The 22,939-nt window shown below is 40.9% G+C and overlaps 2 protein-coding genes across 3 annotated transcripts; one reads left to right on the top strand and one right to left on the bottom strand.

Annotated features, from left to right (window-relative positions):
• Window positions 1-50: 50 nt before the first annotated feature.
• On the bottom strand, window positions 51-16,346 carry LOC5519758. 2 transcript variants are annotated; one of them, XM_032364760.2, is made up of 10 exons: window positions 16,283-16,346; window positions 6,389-6,427; window positions 6,208-6,315; window positions 5,897-5,960; window positions 5,605-5,752; window positions 4,901-5,242; window positions 3,764-3,990; window positions 3,303-3,486; window positions 1,477-2,225; window positions 51-772 (listed from the first exon to the last, which is right to left on the bottom strand). In XM_032364760.2, exons 2-10 carry the CDS (start codon window positions 6,407-6,409, stop codon window positions 132-134), a joined length of 2,484 nt encoding a protein of 827 aa, XP_032220651.1. In that variant the 5' UTR covers window positions 6,410-6,427; window positions 16,283-16,346; the 3' UTR covers window positions 51-131. The 2 variants fall into 2 exon arrangements, with proteins under 2 accessions (XP_032220651.1, XP_032220652.1); XM_032364761.2 differs by lacking the exons at window positions 5,897-5,960; window positions 16,283-16,346 and having other exon boundaries at window positions 52-772; window positions 6,208-11,514.
• A 3,614-nt stretch (window positions 16,347-19,960) lies between these two features.
• LOC116603500 (potassium voltage-gated channel protein Shal-like) lies at window positions 19,961-22,939 on the top strand. Its single transcript, XM_032364794.1, has 3 exons — window positions 19,961-20,733; window positions 22,496-22,605; window positions 22,914-22,939. Exons 1-3 carry the CDS (start codon window positions 19,961-19,963, stop codon window positions 22,937-22,939), a joined length of 909 nt encoding a protein of 302 aa, XP_032220685.1.

The raw sequence follows: 22,939 nt of genomic DNA, 5'->3' as shown, positions 1-22,939 counted from the left end.
GGGGAAGGTGTAAAGAAAGAAATATGAATAGAAATGTGAGGAAAATAAGGAATGGAGAATCATTTAGGGATTCAGCTAAAAACCTAAAAGAAAGTCCTTTTTTGGCAAAATAAATTTATTCCGTCATCAGGTCATAGCACTGTCACTACAATTCTCGGCTGAAACGAGCGTCCATCATATACCTTCCTTATAACCGAAAACAAGAATGACACAGTTCTATACTGAACAGTGCTCACAAAAGGCAAGCCCCTGGACACTATGACGTCATCAAGTGACGAACCACTCACATCAACCATGAAACTTCTGCCATGACAGGAATTCGCTAGTTCATACGCGGTAGAAATTCCACAGTGATCCCTTCTGACAAGAAACAAACAGTTTGAGTACAGCGTTTCTAAGACTGGCGCCACTCCAAATACAGTCTTAGGGATCAACGTATTCAGGGCCCTGGCGCTATTGGTATTGTTTAGCTTTTTCGTATTACAAATACAGAGCTGCACATCTACTTGCCGATCTTTGCAAGTTTTAAAAGGGTTGTACAGCGAATGGCGATTCCACGAAACTAGTTCCAGGCTTTCTCCGTTTGTTGTCCGTTTAAGGGCCACTTGGAAGATACCATTACGCGCATGCTCGGTGGACACGTGAATGTCGATTGACGCGTATACGTAGTTTCCTGAATGGCGTTCTCTGACGTTGGTGAAGGATTGGCCAATCAGGTGAGAGCATCTTCCATATCCCAACATTCCGAAAGAGCTTGGTCCTGGCTTTTTTTCTGGGGATAAATCAGTAGAAATATTGTGAAACGGCTTGCAAGGCACCATGGGTACTTACTACGCAGGTATTTATTCAAGGCGCAATCATTGCTACACACAGGGGTGGGGACGGGAGGGTACTAAACCTGATTTGTATTCTCTAACACTTACTGCGTTCCCCTCTTTCTGTGCTTAGTCTCTACGATCCTTCGCACAGAAAATGTCTGTATTGTATAATCTACATAGAAGCAACAAGTACCAGCAAAGCTGTAGCAGGTCTCGAATTATTGGAGGGGGGGGGGGGGGGCACGATACAGAAACGCCAAGAAAAAATCTGGAGGGGCACAGCCACACCCCTACTGGTCATTTTTTTTTATTATTTTTGAAAATATCGGGGGAGGGGGGATTGTCTGAAAAGGCCTGTTGATTGTCTTTGTTTATGTTAAAAGCACAAATGAATTTTCTAGACTGTTTGTCAATAAACGCTACTGATTGTCCAAACGTGTAAATGAATTTTTGATTGCAGCATAAGAATGATCATTCCATTCGAATGAATGGCCAATTGCGTTATTGAATCTTCGTTGATGCTATAGAGTACGTTCGCGCATATTCAATCATTGTTATTGAAAGTCGAGTCACGCTAAGGATGACTCGACTTTATTTACGCCAAATTGGAACCCGTAAAACAAGTTTCTTCCCCCTGTAAACGAATCCAGGTACTTACCACTAACATACTGTTTGTGGATCAGATTGTTAAGCCATCCAAGCGCAAACTCCGCCAGCCACACATGCTTAGGCGAGCCATCCTCGAAACTCTCTATAGCGACCTCGCATCTACACTGCGCGAGAGGCATTATGGGAAGATCAGCACATGTCCTGTTGCTTGGCAACAATGCTAATAGACCTGCAGGTTTATGGGGCTTGGAATTTCCGTGAATTGATTTCAACATGTGATGAAGGTCAAGCGTTGTGAAGAGCCGCCGTTGGTTCTGTACAAGCGCTGCAACAACAGATTTTCCAAGCGCAGCTGCTACTCCATGTGGGACGATCATAAAAAGGAATGGGTTATACAGTTCGCGCATGCCCTCTGAGGTCCGCGCATACGGCGTTCGCGTGTGTCCATGATCGGACATTATGATACTCAGAGTACCATCATCCCGAGACATGGTCGATATGAATCTCGCGAGCGCCGAATCCACGTTACGTATTCTCGTTCCCCAGTCATTGTGTCCAGTGTTTAGATGCAAGTAGCTTAGAAGAGGTAGCGCTTTCTTATTTGAGCGTATCCTAGAGAGTATTGACTTGATGTACTGGAGGAAGTAACTGCTGATGAATCTTCCGTTCAAGCAGATCTTTCCCGGTCTGTCGTACGGGTTTGTGTAGCCGTATTGATTTAAGACTTCACACGAGAAGTGTGTGAGTCCGTAGTTGTCGATATTATACGTGTTCACTAACTCCTGAAACGCCCTCCATCTGGGAAAAACAGCAACAAAAATATCATATTTAGTCTAATGACACTAAGATTATAAATTGATTTAGTTCATACTAAGATGAAATAAACGAACAATAAAGACCTGGGGGGGGGCAGGCTCAGTTAGTGGCGGCACGTTTGGATGCGCACCCCCCCTCTTCCTATAAGAATTTCGCATGATTTGTATGAATTAGCACCCATTCCCCCTACCCTAAACGATTCCTGGCTACCCGCCCGAGAGGAAGCAACCTAAAGGCAGAAGCAAGCCGGATAACGCAACCCCGCCATCAAAAGAAACAGTATCAATGGGACATCGATATAACGATAGTAAGGGGCAGAATGTATCGTTACTTCGAGAAAATAATTTTGTCAAGAACCGCTGTACCAAAGGGGGTATCAAGACATGCGAATATGCGCGTAAGACATGGGGAATATCCCAGATCTTACACTGTAGAATATTCGAGTAGACGCAGAGCCGACCTCATGTCTTACCACCGGGGAAGACTTCTAGAATACACGAGTTTACACCCGTGGATTATTTGGGAAAGACATGCGAATACGAACAGAAGGGGGGTTACCAAAGGGGGGTTATGAAGACATGCGAATATGCGCGTAAGACATGTGGAATATTCCAGATCTTACACTGTAGAATATTCGAGTAGACGCAGCGATGACCTCATGTCTTACCACCGGGGAAGACTTGTAGAATACACGAGTTTACACCCGTGGATTATTTGGGAAAGACATGAGGTAGACACTTAGTATGCACCTTGTCTTCCATGTGGTGTAAATTAGATGCATACTCGCATCTTGCGTGTGTCTTCACACGGTGTATATTAGGGCATTACTTGTTGTAATTAATAGTCTTGAGTATATTCGGAGAATACTTAGGGAAGACACGGGAATATTTACCCCTAGGGGGAAGACGCAAGGAAGACAGAGGAAGATTTCGAATCTTACTTAAATCTGCCCTCGGGAGTATATCTGAGAATACTCGGTTTTTTTTGCCGTGGAACCTTTTTCGATATGCTGCCGATGTACGGGGCATTGTCGGGATGACCTATAGATTTGTTACGAACCTTTTCCGATAAGCTGCCGATGTACGGGGCATGTCGGGACGACTTCGTAGATTTGTGAGATGAGTCCCCCACTCGTCAAACCAGCATAAGTCTTCCTGGAACAACGTCTGATAACCACGCTCAAAGAAGTGAGAGAAAAGCACTTGGATACCAAGGCTGTCTGCTGAGTGGTTTGCTGTCCTACCTAGATAATACATGTACATGCATCAGACTTTCGACACCTAGAGCGTTATGCTATTTCTTGTAGTACTTTAATGTAGTAGTTCTGCGTAGACATGTTTTGACATCTTTTGGTGGCGTATTGACATCCTTTGGTGGCCTCTCTCTTCATGGCCAACAACGGTCAACTCTCTTCTTCATTTCTATGCAGTTTAGAATTATTGTGATATTCATTTTAGATACCAAAAGTAAAACACCCATTGTCGTAACAGAAATCAAAGCAAAAGTTGCCTGCTGCTTACCCGAGAATAGTGGCCGCAAATTCTCAAACGTGTGTTGACCTACGGCTTGGAACATCTCGAAGTCGAGGACTGTCGCATTTACCGACTCGCGATATACGACATCTCGTAGCGCCGATACCGATTTGCGCATGACTCGGTAGAAATGGGGTCTTGCGATGGAATCAAGTAGGACGATGTTGATGTTCATAGACATAGGGACGCCGGGATTCCTTGTCTTTCGACTCATCCTGTATGATAGCAGGAGTTATTGTCTTCTATTTTTTTTTATTTTCGTTTTTTTTCAATCATTATCATCATCAAAGCATCATCATCATCTGCCTTCATCACCAGGATAACAACCGCAACCTCTCCATCATCATCCGTTATCACCAGCAGCAGTAGCATCTATCATTATCACAATCTAAGAAAACCATCATTCATGATTGCATCGTCATCTCAAAACACCTTCGGCTTGTGTACCACCACCTGCATAATCAGACCACACTTGCTATGACTCCTCACCTGACCTTCGGCTTGATTAGCATTACCTGCATAATCAGACCACACTTGATACGACTCCCCTAACCTGACCTTCGGCTTGTGTACCACCACCTGCATAATCAGACCACACTTGATATGACCTCCCTCACCTGACCTTCGGCTTGATTAGCATTACCTGCGTAATCAGACCACACTTGATATGACTCCTCACCTGACCTTCGGCTTGTGTACCACCACCTGGATAATCAGACCACACTTGATATGACCTCCCTCACCTGACCTTCGGCTTGATTAGCATTACCTGCGTAATCAGACCACACTTGATATGACTCCTCACCTGACCTTCGGCTTGTGTACCACCACCTGCACAATCAGACCACACTTGATATGACCTCCCTCACCTGACCTTCGGCTTGTGTACCACCACCTGCATAATCAGACCACACTTGATATGACCTCCCTCACCTGACCTTCGGCTTGTGTACCACCACCTGGATAATCAGACCACACTTGATATGACCTCCCTCACCTGACCTTCGGCTTGTGTACCACCACCTGGATAATCAGACCACACTTGATATGACCTCCCTCACCTGACCTTCGGCTTGTGTACCACCACCTGGATAATCAGACCACACTTGATATGACCTCCCTCACCTGACCTTCGGCTTGTGTACCACCACCTGCATAATCAGACCACACTTGATAAAACAGAACTCGTGACCCTGGCGACGCGTTTTCTTCATGAACCCCATCACCACGCTCTCCGTCAGCGGACGCACGAGTCGCCACATGACGACCCCAAGGGAATTGCTCATAACACCAAGGTAAACCTCGTTACCGCGACAAATAGACCAATCGCAGCGCAGAGTAGAGCAATTTACCGCAGAAAAGGCGCAAATGGCCTTGTATTGCCTCTCGTCACATCGTCGGCTCGTTAGGTTCTCTTGTGGACCGCCGTACATAGCGTTCGCAGCAAGGCAAGCCTTCGTGGATGGCCTAAGATTGGATTGGTTACAGTCAGTATTCAGTCTAGGATATCAGGATGCGAGCAAACGGACTAAACGAATCCATATTTGAATACTGTGTGTATTTTTCACTTGCTTTCAGAAAATGGTTTGTTGATATTTATATACTTCCTAAAATGTTAAATTTCAAATCTAAATCGTGTCTTAAACCCTCTACACCTTAACTTTGGTGATAAAAGGTGATGTGGGATTAAGTTTGCATAATCAGCCCAAACTATATAACAATAATCTCTAAGGGGTACGGGTTTGCGAGATTAGGGAATTGCAGTCAAGGCCTCGGAAATAACGGGTAGGCCATTTTGGGGATAGCTTAAGACAAGCAAATAGGCTTACTTATGTGGGATACATGAAATATTAGCCGACGTCTTTTGTGCATGTCTCTGGGAAACCTTCCGCAGTCCAGTGAAGTGACAGACCGTCGGCTCAGGTAAGAAACCCTCCCGGTGATTTCCCAAAAACTTGTCAGTCATAAACGCAGCATCTACAACAAAAGTCAGTAATTTAGTATTATGAGAAGGGATAGGCAACCTTAGTCTGTAATATAGTACGAAGAGTTATATAGTTATTTGTAACTACAAGAGAGAAAGAGTGAGAAAGGAGAAGGCAAGAAGGGATCAGTACTGACCGTATTGCTTGGAGGAAAGCTTAATGTTTTTTTGCTTGTGATGCGATGTTCTCTTAACAAATAGCTACGGGAAAAAGGCCATTTGTCACAGTATGATAGACGCATCACAGTCCCAAACATTACATACGCAGAACATACTGTATGATGAAGAAGAGACACGATAAAGATGGACGATTGCTGCCTTTGTTTTCCCATAGCTGTAGCGTAGTTAATAATTATGGCTATAGTTTCTATTAACCAAAATAAGAGTAGTATCATCTATGCGCGCGCTTCATTTCTTTGGCTATAAGGTTATAAGGGGATTACGGTACCTCATATGTTATGTAATTAGTACTTAGAGAAGAATGTTGGCAGCTAAAGTAGACCACGCTTGCAACATAAAAGAAACCAAACACCAATAGAAGAACGAACCATTTGATCTGAGGAGAAAATCGTAAGTTTGCAAATCGTAAATGAAGTATAGAAAACAGTACCGAAAAACTCAAAACTCACCAATAGGCGACGAGAACTCATGACCAAGCGGGGAGGTTTCTAGGAATTTCAACCAAATGACGTCATTAAAAGGCTGCGCGGCCACAGACAACCCAAGACTTCACCATTTTACTTGTGTTTTCCAAAAGGAACCCACCTTGGATTCATGTTGATTTTGGGTCTATTTTTTCTCTTAAGGATACCGTAGACCCAAGCGGTAATTACCCCGATCGTCCCGGAAAAATCGCTCGCGCTCGCGTCGGATTAAAGCAAATGCCAACAAACTATATATCAATTTAAAGCTAAATGATTTAACTTTCCTCCTCAAATAATCATTATTTATACGCGCTTAATTTTGAGTGCTTTTGCCTGGTCCGAAGTGCGAAATCGACCATTTTTAAACATGCGAATTATTTATGCACACCAAAAGCGCATAACCTCCCGGGATCTGTTTTATATCTTTCGTCATGTACTGAACTGACAAACCGTGTCTACATTTAACGTCACACAGCCTCGTTGATTAATAATCAAGGGTCAAAGTTAGGCGTGGAATAATTTTGCTTCTTTGGCTACAACGCGCTAATTAAGTCAGTAGCAAAAAAAGCTATTGATTATCCGCGGCACGGTGTGACAGAACAATATCTATACTAGACGCTTGCCAAGTTGCGCAGGAATCGGGCAGTTAGAAGTGTACCTTTAATTCACATATTTAGAGGAAGATGGGGTGAAATTTGATTGCGAGATATCGGGGATTCAAGTTGTGTAAACATTGGAGGCAGCGTGACAGTAATGATAGACGAAGAGCAAATTGAGCCGCGTATGGCAACCAATCGCATTGCACGCTCTACACGCAGCGGGAAAACTCTTAGGCGCTCAAATGTCATTGCGCTAGTCGTGCAAGTGAAGGAAGATGCCTAGACCGAAGCGAGCTTGCACCAAAGAAAAGAAAAGCGCGGAAAACTTAAAAGACCGCGAACGGAGACAACTCTATGTTTTGGGCTTTTTTCGTCGCTTATCCCTCTTCGAAGGAAGCCAAGGATTCTTACTTAATCATGGCGTAGTTTACAACTAAGCAAAATTTAGAGTAAACGCTTATAAAGTTGATATAAATACGGATAAATCTCTGATAAAACGTCGATAAGCGTACTGACGCGCTTGTATGCTAATTAGAGGGAAAAGCCGTAAAACTAAGTTCCCCGGATGTTGATCGCGGGAGCTAAGTAAACAGGATTATGGGATTATTGACGCCTTCGAGAATAACGCTACACTCGTTCGAATTCGGTTTTTCTTGAATATCTGGCGGAGTTTTTAAGATTTTGGTTGTATTATTTTGCTAACATCTAGCTAGAGTGTGCCTATTGCCATCGAATGGCATAATAAAAAAAATTCAGCCGAAATAAAGCCATTTGGGTCTACGGTATCGTTGTAGGGTCGCCATTCAACAAGTGACAAGAGGACAATGAATTTAAGGATAGTGGAAAGGGTCAGAAGCACTCTCTGACCCATTTTTTAAAAAAAATTCGAATTGATTTGGTAACAAAAAAACTACAATTTCCAAAAAGAATTTTCTTTTTATCTCAAAAGAATCGCGAGTTACAAGAAAAGTTCGTTTTCCGTCGAATATAGACATAACACGAAAGGTGTCACAAATCCTTTAATCCTTTCCCACAACCAATTTGGTGCTCGTTATCCGGGAGTTTTCAAATCTGGGGTGACACAACACAGCGTTATTATAATTTCGGCGCCACTCTCGCGTACTTCTCAAACTATAATTCCTATAAGCATTTATTATTATACTGTGACTCCATCGACTTTTCCGAACTTAAACGTGGTAAAACCTAAAGCGAAATCTAACCGAAATCCGTGGCTATCAACCATCATATCTGGACAAAAATGGATCGTTCACGTATTGAAAGATTTTTAAATGAAGCGAATATCATTTTACCCTGAAAACCAGAGGCTCCGAGAGTTTTTCGAGCGAAGCGCCCCTAGCATACGGGAAAAGCGGATATTCAGCCTCTGGAAGCCAGGGTGATATCATTTATCTCGTGGATCCAAAGAAGCAAGAGCATTTTCGATAACTTGGGGAGTTGCAGCACCACGTTTGTTTAGTGGCCTTAGCCTTAGTGGCTTGCCTTTACTTATTAAATCGAGGTTTCACGCTTTCTTTTTTGCTCACTCTCTTTGACGCATTTTATGTCTTTGCCATAGCTTCTTACTGGTTGCGATTTGTGATGAGCTACAACGCAGGCACGAAGAGTTCTCAGTGCTCATATTACGAGCTCCCCGTGAAAAATAGGGAGCCGTATCCCACCAGCGGGGAGCTTGTCGGCGCTTGTGTTAATGGTGAAGAGGGTAGTGACAGATTGCCTCTTAATCCTCTTATGCTTACTTAGCTTTAGCGGCGAATATCTCTGCTATGAGTTTTGCTCCAATCTGCGTGCTTTAAGAAGCTGGCACAACACAATTTATCGTAAAGAGTTCATGTTTGAAACATTGTTTTAGTCGATAACTTGAGATTAATATCGTGTCTGCGATTTTCGAGAGTCCTTTCTTTTGCCAAATTATAAACTGTTATGTAACGAAGATCGGGTAGCAGAACGTCTTACTACTTTAAAAACCATTTCCTTTCGAACAAAACAACCAATCAAAATTCGCAGACACGATTTTGGTGTTTGTTATGTGCTGATTGATATTCTGCGTTTGAGCCGGTTTCACGTGGTAAACCTGTGGTACTATAACTCGATTTGTAAACACCACTTGTTTTGTCAGTTTTCGGGGCGCGCTTCATACCGTATAAACAAATCACTAAATGTAAATACATGATAGTATTCTACATTTATTCAGCTTTAAAATGATATATTATTCGCAATATTTCGTTATATATTCGCCTATTCGCCCGTCAAGACGCATTCTACGAGAGCCGGTCGACGACCCTTTCCACTATCCTAATCTGATGATTAGAAACTAGTACGATGGGTTGTGTTCTGCATGATACATTTCAGTAATATATCGGTTTCTCAACCAAAAAAATTGCGACGTTTTCATTATAGATGTGATAACATTTTTTTTCTCCTTGAAATGACAGCATTATTTGGACGCGAGCTATTTCATTTAGGCGATGCAAATGCGCTCAGCATTGTTGGGTTCGTGTGGAGACCGTGCCAGCAAAGCTGTGATTTACTAGGTTGACAACGAGACAAAGGCGATGCTGGCGAAGTGCTGACCAAGAGTTTGAACTCAATCAAAATTTCGCCAGCACCAGCCAAACTGCGCCAGCATTGCTAGGCCAGCGTCTAGCCAACGTTTCGCCATCAATGCAATGCCGCAGGATATGCAAGAGCCAATCAGAGATGCAAACTGATTGATACTACTTCTTATAACGTGATGCGATAAATGGAAAGATCATTTGAGTCTTTAAACGACACTTCTGGTTGACTGGTGACGAATTGATATAATGAAACATTTCGCTACCGCAGCAGTCGTAGTAGACTGCCAGAGAGATTAAAATCTATTGGTAAAAACACAGACTACTACTTTAAGAGTACTCGAGCCTTTCCTCATCAAAACACCAAGCCACGGTAAATAATTCAGCATGACATTAATTTCTTGAATTACTTTAAGGAGCGTAAAGAAAAACCACTGATTATTTCTAAAAAAGTAGTTAAAATGTCTCCCATGTTTGTTCAATTTTCATAATATTATTCCAGCTATATAGAGAATTAAGGCTGAATGCGTCAACATAGTAGTATTTTACAAGTGATGGCAAGAAGACCATAAGATCTAAGTGCTATCACTTTTCACGGCTTACTAGAAAACACAATATTTTGTTTAGTGCTGATGCAAAATGCATGGATTGGTTTTAAAGAGATGGGAACATTTTCTACAAATGTCTACATTTTTTGCACCGAGAACAAACAACAAATATACTCATCCACTTGTATTTTCATGCCTATATATTTTCTTCGGTAGTTTTTCGTAAATGCATTCAACTAGTTATGGCAAGTTAGTAGCTGATCTACTTTCGTTTAATATACTTTATTTTTTTCAATTGTTCGCTTACCTTATTTGAGTAGCAAGGGAGTAGGAGTGTATAGGAGCTATAGAGTCCAATGACAAAAGGTTGTCTGTCGTCAACCGGCTTTTGCGACTACGCGACAAGCCCGCCCGCATGTAAGCATGGGTAAAAACCACTGAAGCGCCTAACTGCATATATTAGCCACCGCATAACTCCAGGCTAAGACGCGGTAATATTACCTTGGTTCCAGTCCAGACGCGGTAATATTACCTTGGTTCCAGTCCCGAGGCCGCAGGCCGAGCGATGTATAAGCTTATTGCCGAAGGCTCGAGGTAATTAACTGACTTATTACAGATTTAATAAACATGCAGCCAGGCCTCCCCTTGTTAGGCTACAAACATATCAACACCAACGCCTCAAGCTCGCTGGCCACTAAATAGAGAGACGTTCGAGGATCTGGAACCAGGGTACGGTTCGCGTAGTCGCAAAGCCGGTTGACGAGAATCGACTGTACATCGTCTTCTGAGCGACGTTGAACTCCTTTCACCCACGCTACCGCAGCATATGATATATTTATAAACCTTGAAATCTAGTGATATATTGGACTGATGGAACTAGACAATGAACACCGCGGTAATCAGTACGATTTCTATAAGGTCTATTCTGATGAAGTTAATGCCAAATGGAACGATTTGCGAAAAGCTGTAGAAACAACATAATCGCGATGTGGGATCGGGGGACAAATTCAAAAATAGTTAATTTGATCTCCTCAGTTGCTTTTTTGGCTTCAAAAACAAACAAATTTATCTGTCGCTGAATTTCTCTTTTGTGGCGCGCAAGCACCATGTGAAAGCCAGCCTTCAAGATCTGCTTTTCGTATATGCTTATATACGAAAATAACACAGCATTTTAACATGTACAATTCTGTACAAAACATTTTAAGTTCCCTACTGATAATTGCAAAGCTTCGTTTTGACGATAGTTCAGACTTGACGAACCTTGCTTTAAAGCTTTCCATCTTAGTAATATTTCAACGAGAGAAAAACTGGATTCTTCGCTTCATGGCTTGTGCGCTCTGATTGGATTATAACGACAGAGCAAAAAAAATGGCAAGTTTTTCCAAAATAAGGTCTGGTTAACTTCGGTGAGCTTGAATTTTTGCATAGAGGTTCCTTATGTTATGTAAACCAACATATCAAAAAAAAATTTTTTCTAATGGATTCGTCTTCGAGATATGAGGCTTAAAGTGCAATTTTCACATGTTCAAAGTATTAATTCTCCTTTTTTAGGGAGAAGTCGGGCTCTGATCAGAAATTAACCCAGCTTTGCTCGCTATTATCTAAATTTCGTATTTTCTAAATTTCTTTAAAATTTGGAATTAAGACCAGCGGTCTGAGTTCGTCGAGATTTCTCGGAAAAATGATGTTTGGGCGCCCTAGCTCAAAACTAAACTGGTAATAGGTATGGTTGACCTCAGTATACTGTGAAAGTTTGAAGCAATTTGGATAAATATTTTTGGCGATAGAAGCCGAAAAGTAATTTTTCGTCTCCCGCACCCGGATTTGAGACAATTTCGTGGTTGTTAGAAAAAGACTAAAAACCGGTTCGCAACGCGTGATAAAACATTTGCAGCTTATATAAACCTAAAGAATAGATAATAAGGATTTCCCAGGCTAAAAGATAAGCTGTTCTGTCAGCACCTTATTATTTTACGAGATTTTATTTTATTTTATGTTTTTAGATGACTTTGAAAAGCCTTGAAATGATCGTGTAATATCGCCGATGAGATGTAGATTTGGCAAAAATGATTGCATTCATCGAAAAGAACATCATTTCTACTTTTGATATGTGAAATAAAATTTAGGGGCAAATAAAATCCGACTTTTTTACAAGCCGAAATATGACCCCCACTTGACCCTAATTATAAACAAATGCCGACTACTGTATCGGGTTTTCCGCATTCAAACAACGCCTTCAAATCTCCAGAAAAAAAAGAAAGAGCGCTCAAATCAAAAGAAATATACTGTCGGCAATACTAAAATTTAATGGTAATAATTTCATAGCATTTATTGCATTAAATTGCGATTTTTAGGCTCGCGTGATACTATTTTGTTTGCTGCCATGCATACGTAATTAAAGCGTGACAAACAAAGCGACAATCATAAAATACCTCACCATGACTGCAATAAGACTTTTCTGATAATTACTTATTAAAAAGAAAAACGTCCAAAAGAAGAAAATGAGAGTTTTGCATGTTTTTATTTAATTAACAAGCGATACTGGCAGAATTTTGTACAGTTTTAAATTGTAATTAAACAAAAAGCTTGATCAAATTGTCAAAATTCGCTTATTTTCAAAGCCTTTGTTCAACTACAAATTTGATCAAATAAAAATACAAATTATGCAAGAACGCTGAGACATTTGCGATATTGAGGCCTCTCACCGTAAGCTGTTCTCCTTTTTAGTAAAAGAGAGTATTGAAGTGTAAAAACTTACTCTGGTTTTCACAACAGAACACAGGATTACCGACTCAGAAATCTATTTCATGTAACCATGAAAAAAAATATAATCGGGACCCAAGAAATCGTGGATTTATTTTGCGCAACTACATCTTTGAATAACATCCACGAGCGTGGCTACAAAAGAAGCTTTGCGTCGGATTGCTCCGGACATTTGAAGCTCCAGCTCTTTGCAGATAGTGGGAAGGGTGGCCACTGAAAGAAAGTTGAGCCTGGACCTGGAGTACAAGTGGCACAAGTCGATGCCGTTCGCTTCTATTGGGTGATTTAGTTGGCATTCATCTAGGATGGCAGCTCTCGTACGGAAGTAGGCGGCTGCCTCCTCCGCAGCCTCTACTGCCTCCGCACCCTGTGCTATTTTCGGGAAAAATACACCTGTACATGGCCCGGTAATAGGAACTCATTGATTTTATCGGCGTTCCCCTGTTTAGAGAGATGCAGCTTGTTGATTCTATCACTTCATTCCCAATTAATGGTACGCCCCCCCCCTCCTCCATATCAAACATATTCCCCACGGATAGTGTCCTTCGTATGTATTGCCTTATATGGGCATAGATGCCCATATTTAGAAGAGCTAAAGTTTTCGCGCTCCCTGATCTCCAGAAAACATGGTGAAAAATACTCATTCCTGTCAATTTGCGACTCGCGGCAAAAATTATTTACCAAAACTTGCTCGCTTGGTCAAATCTTTTCCTTACTAATCCTATAAAGTCCTTAGACCCAGGCCTCCAAGTGATTGACCGAGCGGGTTTGAAGGTCACCCAAATATTGATATGCCCCCGACTACTTTTTGGTGGTAGCCAAGCTTGCCGGGAAGGGGGACTCCGATAAAAACAGACGGGGGTGATCGCCGGCAAAATTGATTGTAACCCGTTAGGGATGGCACTTTAGGCGTGGTCAACAGAAATAATTTCCTCTATGAGATGGAAAATTGGGTGAGGTCGAAGGAAACACCCCCTTAGGAATAGCAATTAATCGAATTTTATACCCTAAGAGATAACAGAATGGGAAAAAAACGTTTAACACCCACTTAGGAATAGCAGTTGGTCGAATTTTACACCCTAAGAGATGGAAAAATCTGAAAAATCCTCCAACACCCCAAAAAGATGGCAGTTGGTAGAAATTTTATACTCTAAAAGATATGACGATTACCCCCGTCTACATTTTTAGAGAGTCCCCCCCAGGGCAAAGATATGCATTCCCCTTCTTTAGCAAACTCGCATTTGCCGTATAGTGTGTGCCGGTCTAACCAAGCCAAGCGTGTATAGCCTTTCACGCACTGGACAGCTGAATAGCTTTGTGGTAGGCTCTTCCTCGTTGCTGACTGCGGGTTCTGGCTCAGCGGCGTTCGCTCTGCGCTCGACAGCACGCTTGATGTCATCGAATTCACCGTCACTGAACGAGCCCGGAAACGTTGAAATCGATTGGTCAGGATGCGGCTTGAAGGCTCTCTCTCCTCTTCCCCTCCCACTCCCCTCGTTTTTCATTTTTGCTCAAATCCAAGATGGTGGCTATAATACACCGGATAAACGCCCCCCCCCCCCCCCTTTATTGAAGGCTTTTCAAATATTATTCTTTTTTCAAATGGTACCTATGGTTGAGCAAGCCACACCTTCCCCCCTCCTCAGTCCTCTGGTCCTATGATCTCCTGCCTGAGACTTTGTCAAAGTAAAGAAGCGCTTATAGAGAGTAATTACCTGCTTGCAATAAGCGTTTACTGCACCTTACGCGCAATGATAGAATCCTGCGTTGTCTTGCTTGTAGTATGCCGGTAAAGTGAATAGTGAAAGCGATTTTTTTACTGGTTAACAAGCCAATCGATTGGCCAGGACAAAATTTTGACGGCTGTTTATCCCGGCCAGACAAATTTTGTCCTCCTAGTGCGATTAGGCCCTAAGATAACGCGCGAAAAAATGAAAACAGAAAAGTAACCTCAAAATTTACCTAGGAAGCTTTTTTGGACATATGCTCCCTGACAAGAATGGAATTTTTTTGGTAGTATTGAAAACAATAGTAAAAAGCATCAACTGTTACTTTTTCTTACTTTCTTTTTATAACTCAATTTACCTGGGAAATGGAAATTGGTTGGTTATATCATAAACAATAGTAGAAAAGCTTCAACTGTTATTTTTTCTTGATTTCTTTGTATGAACGCTTGTTGAATAAATTAACTCCTCGAATTTGCATATCCACACGACAGCAGAAGATGGTACGCGTTTCTAGTCCACGAAAGTAGGGAACTAAAGAAAATATTATAATGCTTATAGAACGAAGGATGGATAGAAATAAATATAGGACGATTTAAGAATAACTTTCGTGGGAAAAAGTTTGGAGATGCTCATGAAGCGGAAGAATAAAGACCCGGAAGTTTTTAGTGCCGATAATAATTATCATGCATGCGGATTGTACTTTAAAATGTTTTGAAAATATAATTTTGAAAAGCATATAAACATCAGAGAGACAAGAATATTTGATCAAATACCAGTATTTTCAAGAATTATGTTGCATCCTTTTTTTTGGGAGTTTTAATTGTTATTTATAAGTTTTTGGTAGCGAGGCATTAAAAAGTGAGTGTCGGCATTTGTTTATAATTAGGGTCAAGTGGGGGTCATATTTAGGCTTGTAAAAAAGTCGGATTTTATTTGCCCCTAAATTTTATTTCACATATCAAAAGTAGAAATGATGCTCTTTTCGATGAATGCAAACATTTTTGCCAAATCCACATCTCATCGGCGATATTACACTATTATTTCAAGGCTTTTCAAATTCATCTAAAAACATAAAATAAAATAAAATCGCGTAAAATAATAAGGTGCTGACAGAACAGCTTATCTTTCAGCCTGGGAGTTCCTTATTATCCATTCTTTAGGTTTATATAAGCCGCAGTTGTTTTATCACGCGTTGCGAACCGGTTTTTAGTCTTTTTCTAACAAACACGAAATTGTATCAAATCCGGGTGCGGGAGACGAAAAATTACTTTTCGGCTCCTATTGCCAAAAATATTTATCCAAATTGCTTCAAACTTTCACAGGATACCATGGTCAACCATACCTATTACCAGTTTAATTTTGAGCTAGGGCACCCAAACTTCATTTTTCCGAGAAATCTCGACGAACTCAGACCGCTGGTCTTAAGCTTCTGGTCAGAGGAACTCCTTGTATGCGGAAATCTTAAGCTTATATATTGAGAATTGGAAAATGTCATGCCATTTTTTCCTCTCGTTCGCAAGTTTAGAAAAGGATTTCAAATTTAAAAATTGGAATAAAAAATACATTCAAAATGTAATTAAAAGAACACATAATAAAAAAACATAACAGCAACAACTAAAAATGACACAAGAAAATAAATGAAAAGCAGACGCAACCGAAGAAAATTTACCTATTTGTTGTAAATGATGAGATGTGTCCAGCTCGTTGATTACTCAGCGAATAATAAGGGAGCTATTTTATAAGTTGAATAGTGCCTAAAATATTCCAAGGAAAACATATAATTTACACAGTGTGATCGAGAGTACACAGGCACCGGACACGCGACGGATTATTTACATTGATTTAAGCAACTTAAATTCAATGCATTTAAATAATATGCAAACAACTTATACAGAATAGTCCGAGATAGAAAGGTCTGATAAAACCCTTAAAGAAGGCCAATCACGCCGCCATTTTATGCTCCCACTCAACGGCGAGTCACAAAAAGCAACTATTACCATAGGCTAATTCAAGCAAGTAACCAATATATTTTAAATTAAATATTGTCAATAACATATCAAACTTTATTCTTAGATTGTTATTTTAAAGTTTCCTTGCGAATAAACCGCTGTATATTTACAATGATAAGCAATAACAAAGGAGTGGGTGATTGACATTCGTTAACTGTTAGCCTACATCTGTACAAAGACAGATGGTGCCTTACTTTTCTGGCATACAATACTGTAATATTGGAGTGTGTGCCCCAGTGAGTGTGTGGCTTCCCTGCTATGAATTCTGTCATGCACTGCAGTCAACTTGGATTGACATCATTACCAAGATGGGACAAGATGGGATTGATTTAAAGTTCGATTTAAAAAATTCGAGTTCCGAACTTTCGATTGTGTTCGATTACAAAAAAATTGAGAGCTCGAATTCGTTCGAAACAATCGGGAATCAATTAAACTTCCATTAAACTGTGTTCTATTACCGAACGTTCGATTGAATACGCCGGAAAACTGACAATGTTTAATCAGGAAAGTGTCCCTGGTTTAACCAGCCGTTTTAAGGTTGAAATTGACATGACTTGGTGATAGTACAAAGGAAAATTGTTGCTTGTTTAGCTTTTTGAACATGCAAAATCATATTGAAAACTGATAAACAGTGGGACTAACTTGGGCCATTAGGGGAGGACTAAATTGAGGCCTGAAATGGTAATTTTTAAAATCTTTTGAGAGATTTGTATAGCTTGTGTAGAACATTCATTTTAATAAAAAATAGAGCTAACATGAAATCTAAAAGAGTTCTTTAATTTCTTCACTTTTTAGCAAAACAGGGCCAATCAGAGCCCACGTACCTTTGTGCCAGCGGTAAGGTACAAGCCGCTGGCACAAGCCCTGGGAACCAGATTGAGCATGCGCGCGCGCAAAATGACGCAGAACTGCGTGCGCAATGCATCGGAGGAATTTTTTAATAGTATGTCGAGCTATAAAATGTGCTATCCTTTTTATAGCACAGTCTATTACCCGTGCAGTTGGCAACCGTGGACGGCTGTTTCGACCTTATTAAATTATATTTAATAAGGATCTAAAGCTGAGACCGGGCTAGCGTGATACCAATTGTGCGGATCAGAGCATGCGACCTTTGCTAAGTAAGACTTGCAGCTTTAGATCCCACATGGGTCTAAACTGTGGTTTAAAGCACTTCGTTCGAGTCGGAGTCGTACTACTGCAGTTCATTGTCGATGAAATTTAACTGAGGCAAGTCGGCTATGACATGCTGACGAGTCCTAATAAGGACGAAACAGCTGTCCATGGCTGCAGAACTTCACGGGTAATAGACTGTGCTATTGTCACGACTGGTGCCAATGTGTTAATGCTAGTGTGCTTTTGAAGTCCACTTTTATATTCCTAATAAAGATCGATGGGAAGAAACTTGTTGTAGAATAGAGAAGTGTAGAAGCTAGCTCTTAAAGGCCTAACAGGATTGGCTAGGTCACCTCTTGTTCTATTGTATTCTCGTTCTTTGTCTGTGGTGCACCAATCCAATGTGGTGAAATCTTCTGAAGATAGCTTCTACATGACTAGTAGAATAGGCGGGTGTGCTGGTGTGCTGCCCTTTTAGACACTACCAGCAGGCCCGTACCCAGGATTTTTCTTGGGGGGGGGGGGGGGCGGAATCCGAAAAAGTGGACCTATTTTTTTCCGGGAAGGGGGGGGGGGAGTTCTCTAATAAAAATCTGACCACCCCCGAAAAAAAGGGATTTTTTAATGCCTTTGCACTATCTCCACGGGATGTATATTGTCGGATTTGACTACATACCAGAGTGATCTAGCTTATGCTTTATAGTTTTGTCTACAGATAGCACGTCTATTGAGAACCGAAAATGGGGCTTCGGCCGTTCTGGGGGGTGGGTGGGGGTGTGTGTCCGCACCCCCTGCACCCCCCTGAGTACGGGCCTGACCGGACACCTGTTAGACCGGACATACCAGACCCAGTGTGACGGATAAGACATGTTGACTAATTTAGTATAGCAAAAGAAGCTGAGAACAAGAAAGGAAAGAAAAAAAAATGAAGTTAATGGTAGTCTTATTATATCATTTCTATGGAGGTTATAATCACTTTTTTTTGTAGATAAATACTTGATAAAATGAAATAGAAATCACTTCGAGGTAGCGGGTAGTGAGTTAAATTGAAGTTTCGATAAATCTAGAAAAAAATTAGCTGGGACTATAAAAATATAACCTAATAATAATTATTATTAATGATGATCATGTTGATAATGATGACGATGTTGTTGATGATGATAAGATCCCAATACCGTTCGTTCTACCCAGGTTTTACCCGAGATTCATTTGAAGGAAAATAAGAAGAGAGGATTTTAGAGTTTTGTGCTGAATAAGGCTCGCAGTGGTGGGTACAGTTTTTTTTATATAAGAGAAGTTTTATTTTGTTAATGACAGGAAAATACAGGTGTCCTGATGTCTTCTAAAAGCAGCATTCTGAAATACCAAAAGACCAAGCTGAGTTCTAACACACGGTGCCTTATATTTTGCTACGAGAAATTTTCCCCTGATTATTAAGGAATGCTCTCATAACTGTTCGTCATCAAACTATCGAAAAAAAGAAACCCATCGCACAATCTTTTTCAAGTACTGAATAACTAGCGGTACCCGTGTTAATCATTGTCCTCCTGTCTGTCCAATTATCTTGTTGAAAAAGGTGTCATTCATTCAGCTCGAGCAGATGTGATTAAGACCAAGCAGTACGTGTCTTTATCCCACAAAACACATATTATCACCTTATTGATCTCGCGCGAATATATACACGCAACAAGCACCCACGCCAATCTTTGCCGCTCTTTTAAGCACAAAAAGGTTTTACAGCAAAGAAATCAAGCTGTTGATTTTAACCCCCAAGCATTAGATTTACAGGTGTTTTGAACTAAAGATTGCTTGAGAAACTTTGTTGCCAATCTCGTGGAGGATTTAAAAGCTTCTACGACACCCTACGGTGTGTCGCCAGCTGCTTTTATTGATCGGATTTTACGTGGGAGAGAAAAACTTTAGAGTGGCGTACCACTCTAGAGGAATTTAAGGTGAAATCACTTGAGATGGTATCGGGTCCTCAGGATGTGATAGCAGTGAATGTTGGTGGAAGGCGGTATACATTCACCGTGGAATGCTTGTCGCGGTACTCTTACACTTTACTGGGAAGTGAAGGAAAGGAATATTTCTATGATAATGTAAAGGGCGAATACTTTTTTGATCGAGACGAGGAGAAGTTTCGCTTTATCGCGCTGTTCATAGTCACCGGTCGACTGTACTGTCCACGAATTTGAGAGTAGTGTTGGGATCTGTTCTGCCAGGAAATGAAGTTCTTTCGCGTTCCTTTCGGCCAGGTAATATCAAACTGCTGCTTAGATGATTATTTGGAGAGGAAAACCAGCGATAGAGAAGATGGTATCGTAACAACCTTAAAACAAAAGCAAATAAAGAAAACAATTTTCCCGAACAAGGAAAAAGAGCGGCGTAACGAACCATTTTTGGCTCGTGTGCGTCAGACACTGGATAACCCAAACTATTCTTTATATGCGCTTGTGTTACACATATTCATTACCGTGACGATCTTCGTCAACGTATTCGCAAATATTGCAGAGACTTGTCCATGTAACCACGACTTAAACTGTGGTGCTGCGTTTCCACGGATGTTTTTCGCAATCGACTCTTTCTGTGTAGCTGTGTTTACACTAGAGTACTTTATGGGTGTCATATCTTCCCTGTCACCATGGAGACACATTCGGGCATCATCAAACATGATCGACCTCATGGCGATTGTGCCATTTTACTTAAACCTTGTAGTCGAGCATACCACGAATTCTGCCTCGGGAGAACTCGGCTCTCTTTCGGTTCTTCGTGTATTTCGCATCGTGAAACTCGCTCGTTACTCGGATAAGCTGACAGAACTTGTCAAGTCCATCAAGAACTCTTCCAAGGAGTTGTCGCTTATTGTTTTTATATACTCCCTAACTGTCGTGCTCTTCTCAAGTATCGCGTATTACGTGGAAAAAGACGTGGAGGATACGAACTTTTCGAGCATTGCGGCCGCCATGTGGTACACTATAGTCACGACTACAACACTAGGGTATGTCACGCAAAACGCTAAGAATTGTCACGCAAAACATCACATCATAGTCACGACAACAACACTAGGGTATGTCACGTAAAACGCTAAGAATTGTTACGCAAAACATCCCATCATAGTCACGACAACAACACTAGGGTATGTCACGCAAAGCGCTAGGATTTGTCACGCAGAGCATTACACTATAGTCACACAAAAAAACACCAGGGTATGTCACGCAAAACGCTAGAATTTGTCATGCAAAGCATTACAGTATAGTCACGAAAAAATCACCAGGGTATGTCACGCAAAACGCTAGGATTTGTCACGCAAAGCACTACACTATAGTCACAACAACAATAACACTAGGGGATGTCACGCAAAGCGCTAGGATTTATCACGCAAAGCACTACACTATAGTCACGACAACAACACCAGGGTATGTCACGCAAAGCTCTGGTATACACCACTAACGCTAGTCAATACGCAAAGGCTATATGCCCGATAGTCGGAAAAGGCCCTTACGGACTAAATGCCCGACAGTTTTAAATTTATTCAAATCCAGTCAATTGTCGACCTAGTGAGTTACAAGTATTTGTTGAGAATTAAAGGACAAGCAAATCTGAATTGACATTTTTTGTAGGTATTTAATGTTTTCTCTTGTCTATGTGAACTATAAAATCGTCATTTTAATGGCACCGGAATTTCTACAACATGCAGCTTAATGTCGGCAGTTCTAAATTTGCTAAATTATCACGGTAAATTCCCAACCAGTATTACATAGTTGTTTATAGGGCCGTTGCAGGGGGTGGGGCACTGGAATGTGCCTCCCCATTACTTTAAAAAAAAATTATAAGAAAAAGACAAGTTGGGGCGTGGCTGTGCCTCCCCCTTGTTTTCTTAATGTTTCTGTATCGTGCCCTCCCCCAATAATTTTTTTTGAGGTGGGCAAGGGCAAGCAAATCTGAATTGAGCTTTGTTGTCGGAATTGAATGTTTTTCCTTGCTTGTATATACTATAACACCTTTCTGTGTTATTGTGTTATTGTAGCTATAAATAAAATTCAAGTGTCACTAAAATGACAATTTTATAGACATCGAAAAACATTCAATACCGACAAGAAAGCTCAATTCAGATTTTCCTGCACTTTCTCAACAAATATAGAATACTTTGAACTCACTAGGCTGACAATTTACTTGGTTATTTGAATAAATTTAAAACTGTCGGGCATTTAGTCGATAGAGGACCTAACCCTAATGTCGGGCATATAGCCACTCGAAGTCAATAAATTATAGATACATATATTTTAATTGGAATCGTATACAACGTCATTGTATATTGATTGACATTCCAAATATTATTTAAGATAAAAAAAAAACACAATAATTGTCCGGATTCAAGTTTGACAGCGATATTGATCCCGACGGAGAAGCATTTATTTATGAATTTAGCGATTTTTCGTTGCACTGTGACGCAAATGCCGGTATAATTAATAAGAAAATGAAAACCACCGGGCATTCTAGTGAATTTTACGTTTTCTATTTCTTCTATGGTTTTGGTCAATTCTTCCCGCTTCTCTTTATAAATGTTGTTCTTTTTTCGTTCTCTCGGTACCTTATAGGACGTCTAAAGCAAGTCAATAATTTTTGATAAACCCATACCTTGGTTAGGTATTATACGCGATCACAATTTCGCGCCAGATATGTTGTAGATATTGTTTACTTATCCTTGTTACACCAGCTTGTTTATATGTACTTTATTCGTCATCTTTTATATTCTGTAGGTACGGAGACATGGTACCGCTGACCGTCGTGGGTAAGATCTTAGGCGGCATGTGCTGCCTGATGGGCGCACTTGTGGTGTCTTTACCCGTGCCCGTCACCCTCCTTAAAGGTGGGGGGGGGGGGGGGGGGGGGGGGGAGTAGGGGGTAGGGGGGTTAAAGGTGGGTCCACCACAAGGTGACTCGTCCACGGAGGAGTAGGCGATAAGGGGAAGTGTTGTATGGTGGGTGCACTTGTAGTGTCTTTGTTACCAAGCCGTTTTATATTATTTTCCATCACTGTTTTGTAAATTTTACAAATTAACAAAAAATTTAACATGGGGCGTTGGATATCATTAAATGTGCCACCATTTATTGTATATTTGTACATGAAAAAAACAACCTGTAACAATGCATGTTTTCATGTTTTCTACTTTGAAGGCCAAAGGCTTAAGCGAAGCAAGTAA

Source organism: Nematostella vectensis, chromosome 6, assembly GCF_932526225.1.
Source record: "Nematostella vectensis chromosome 6, jaNemVect1.1, whole genome shotgun sequence".
NCBI classification, from domain to species: Eukaryota; Metazoa; Cnidaria; class Anthozoa; order Actiniaria; family Edwardsiidae; genus Nematostella; species Nematostella vectensis.
This window is presented reverse-complemented; position numbering and strand designations above follow the sequence as displayed.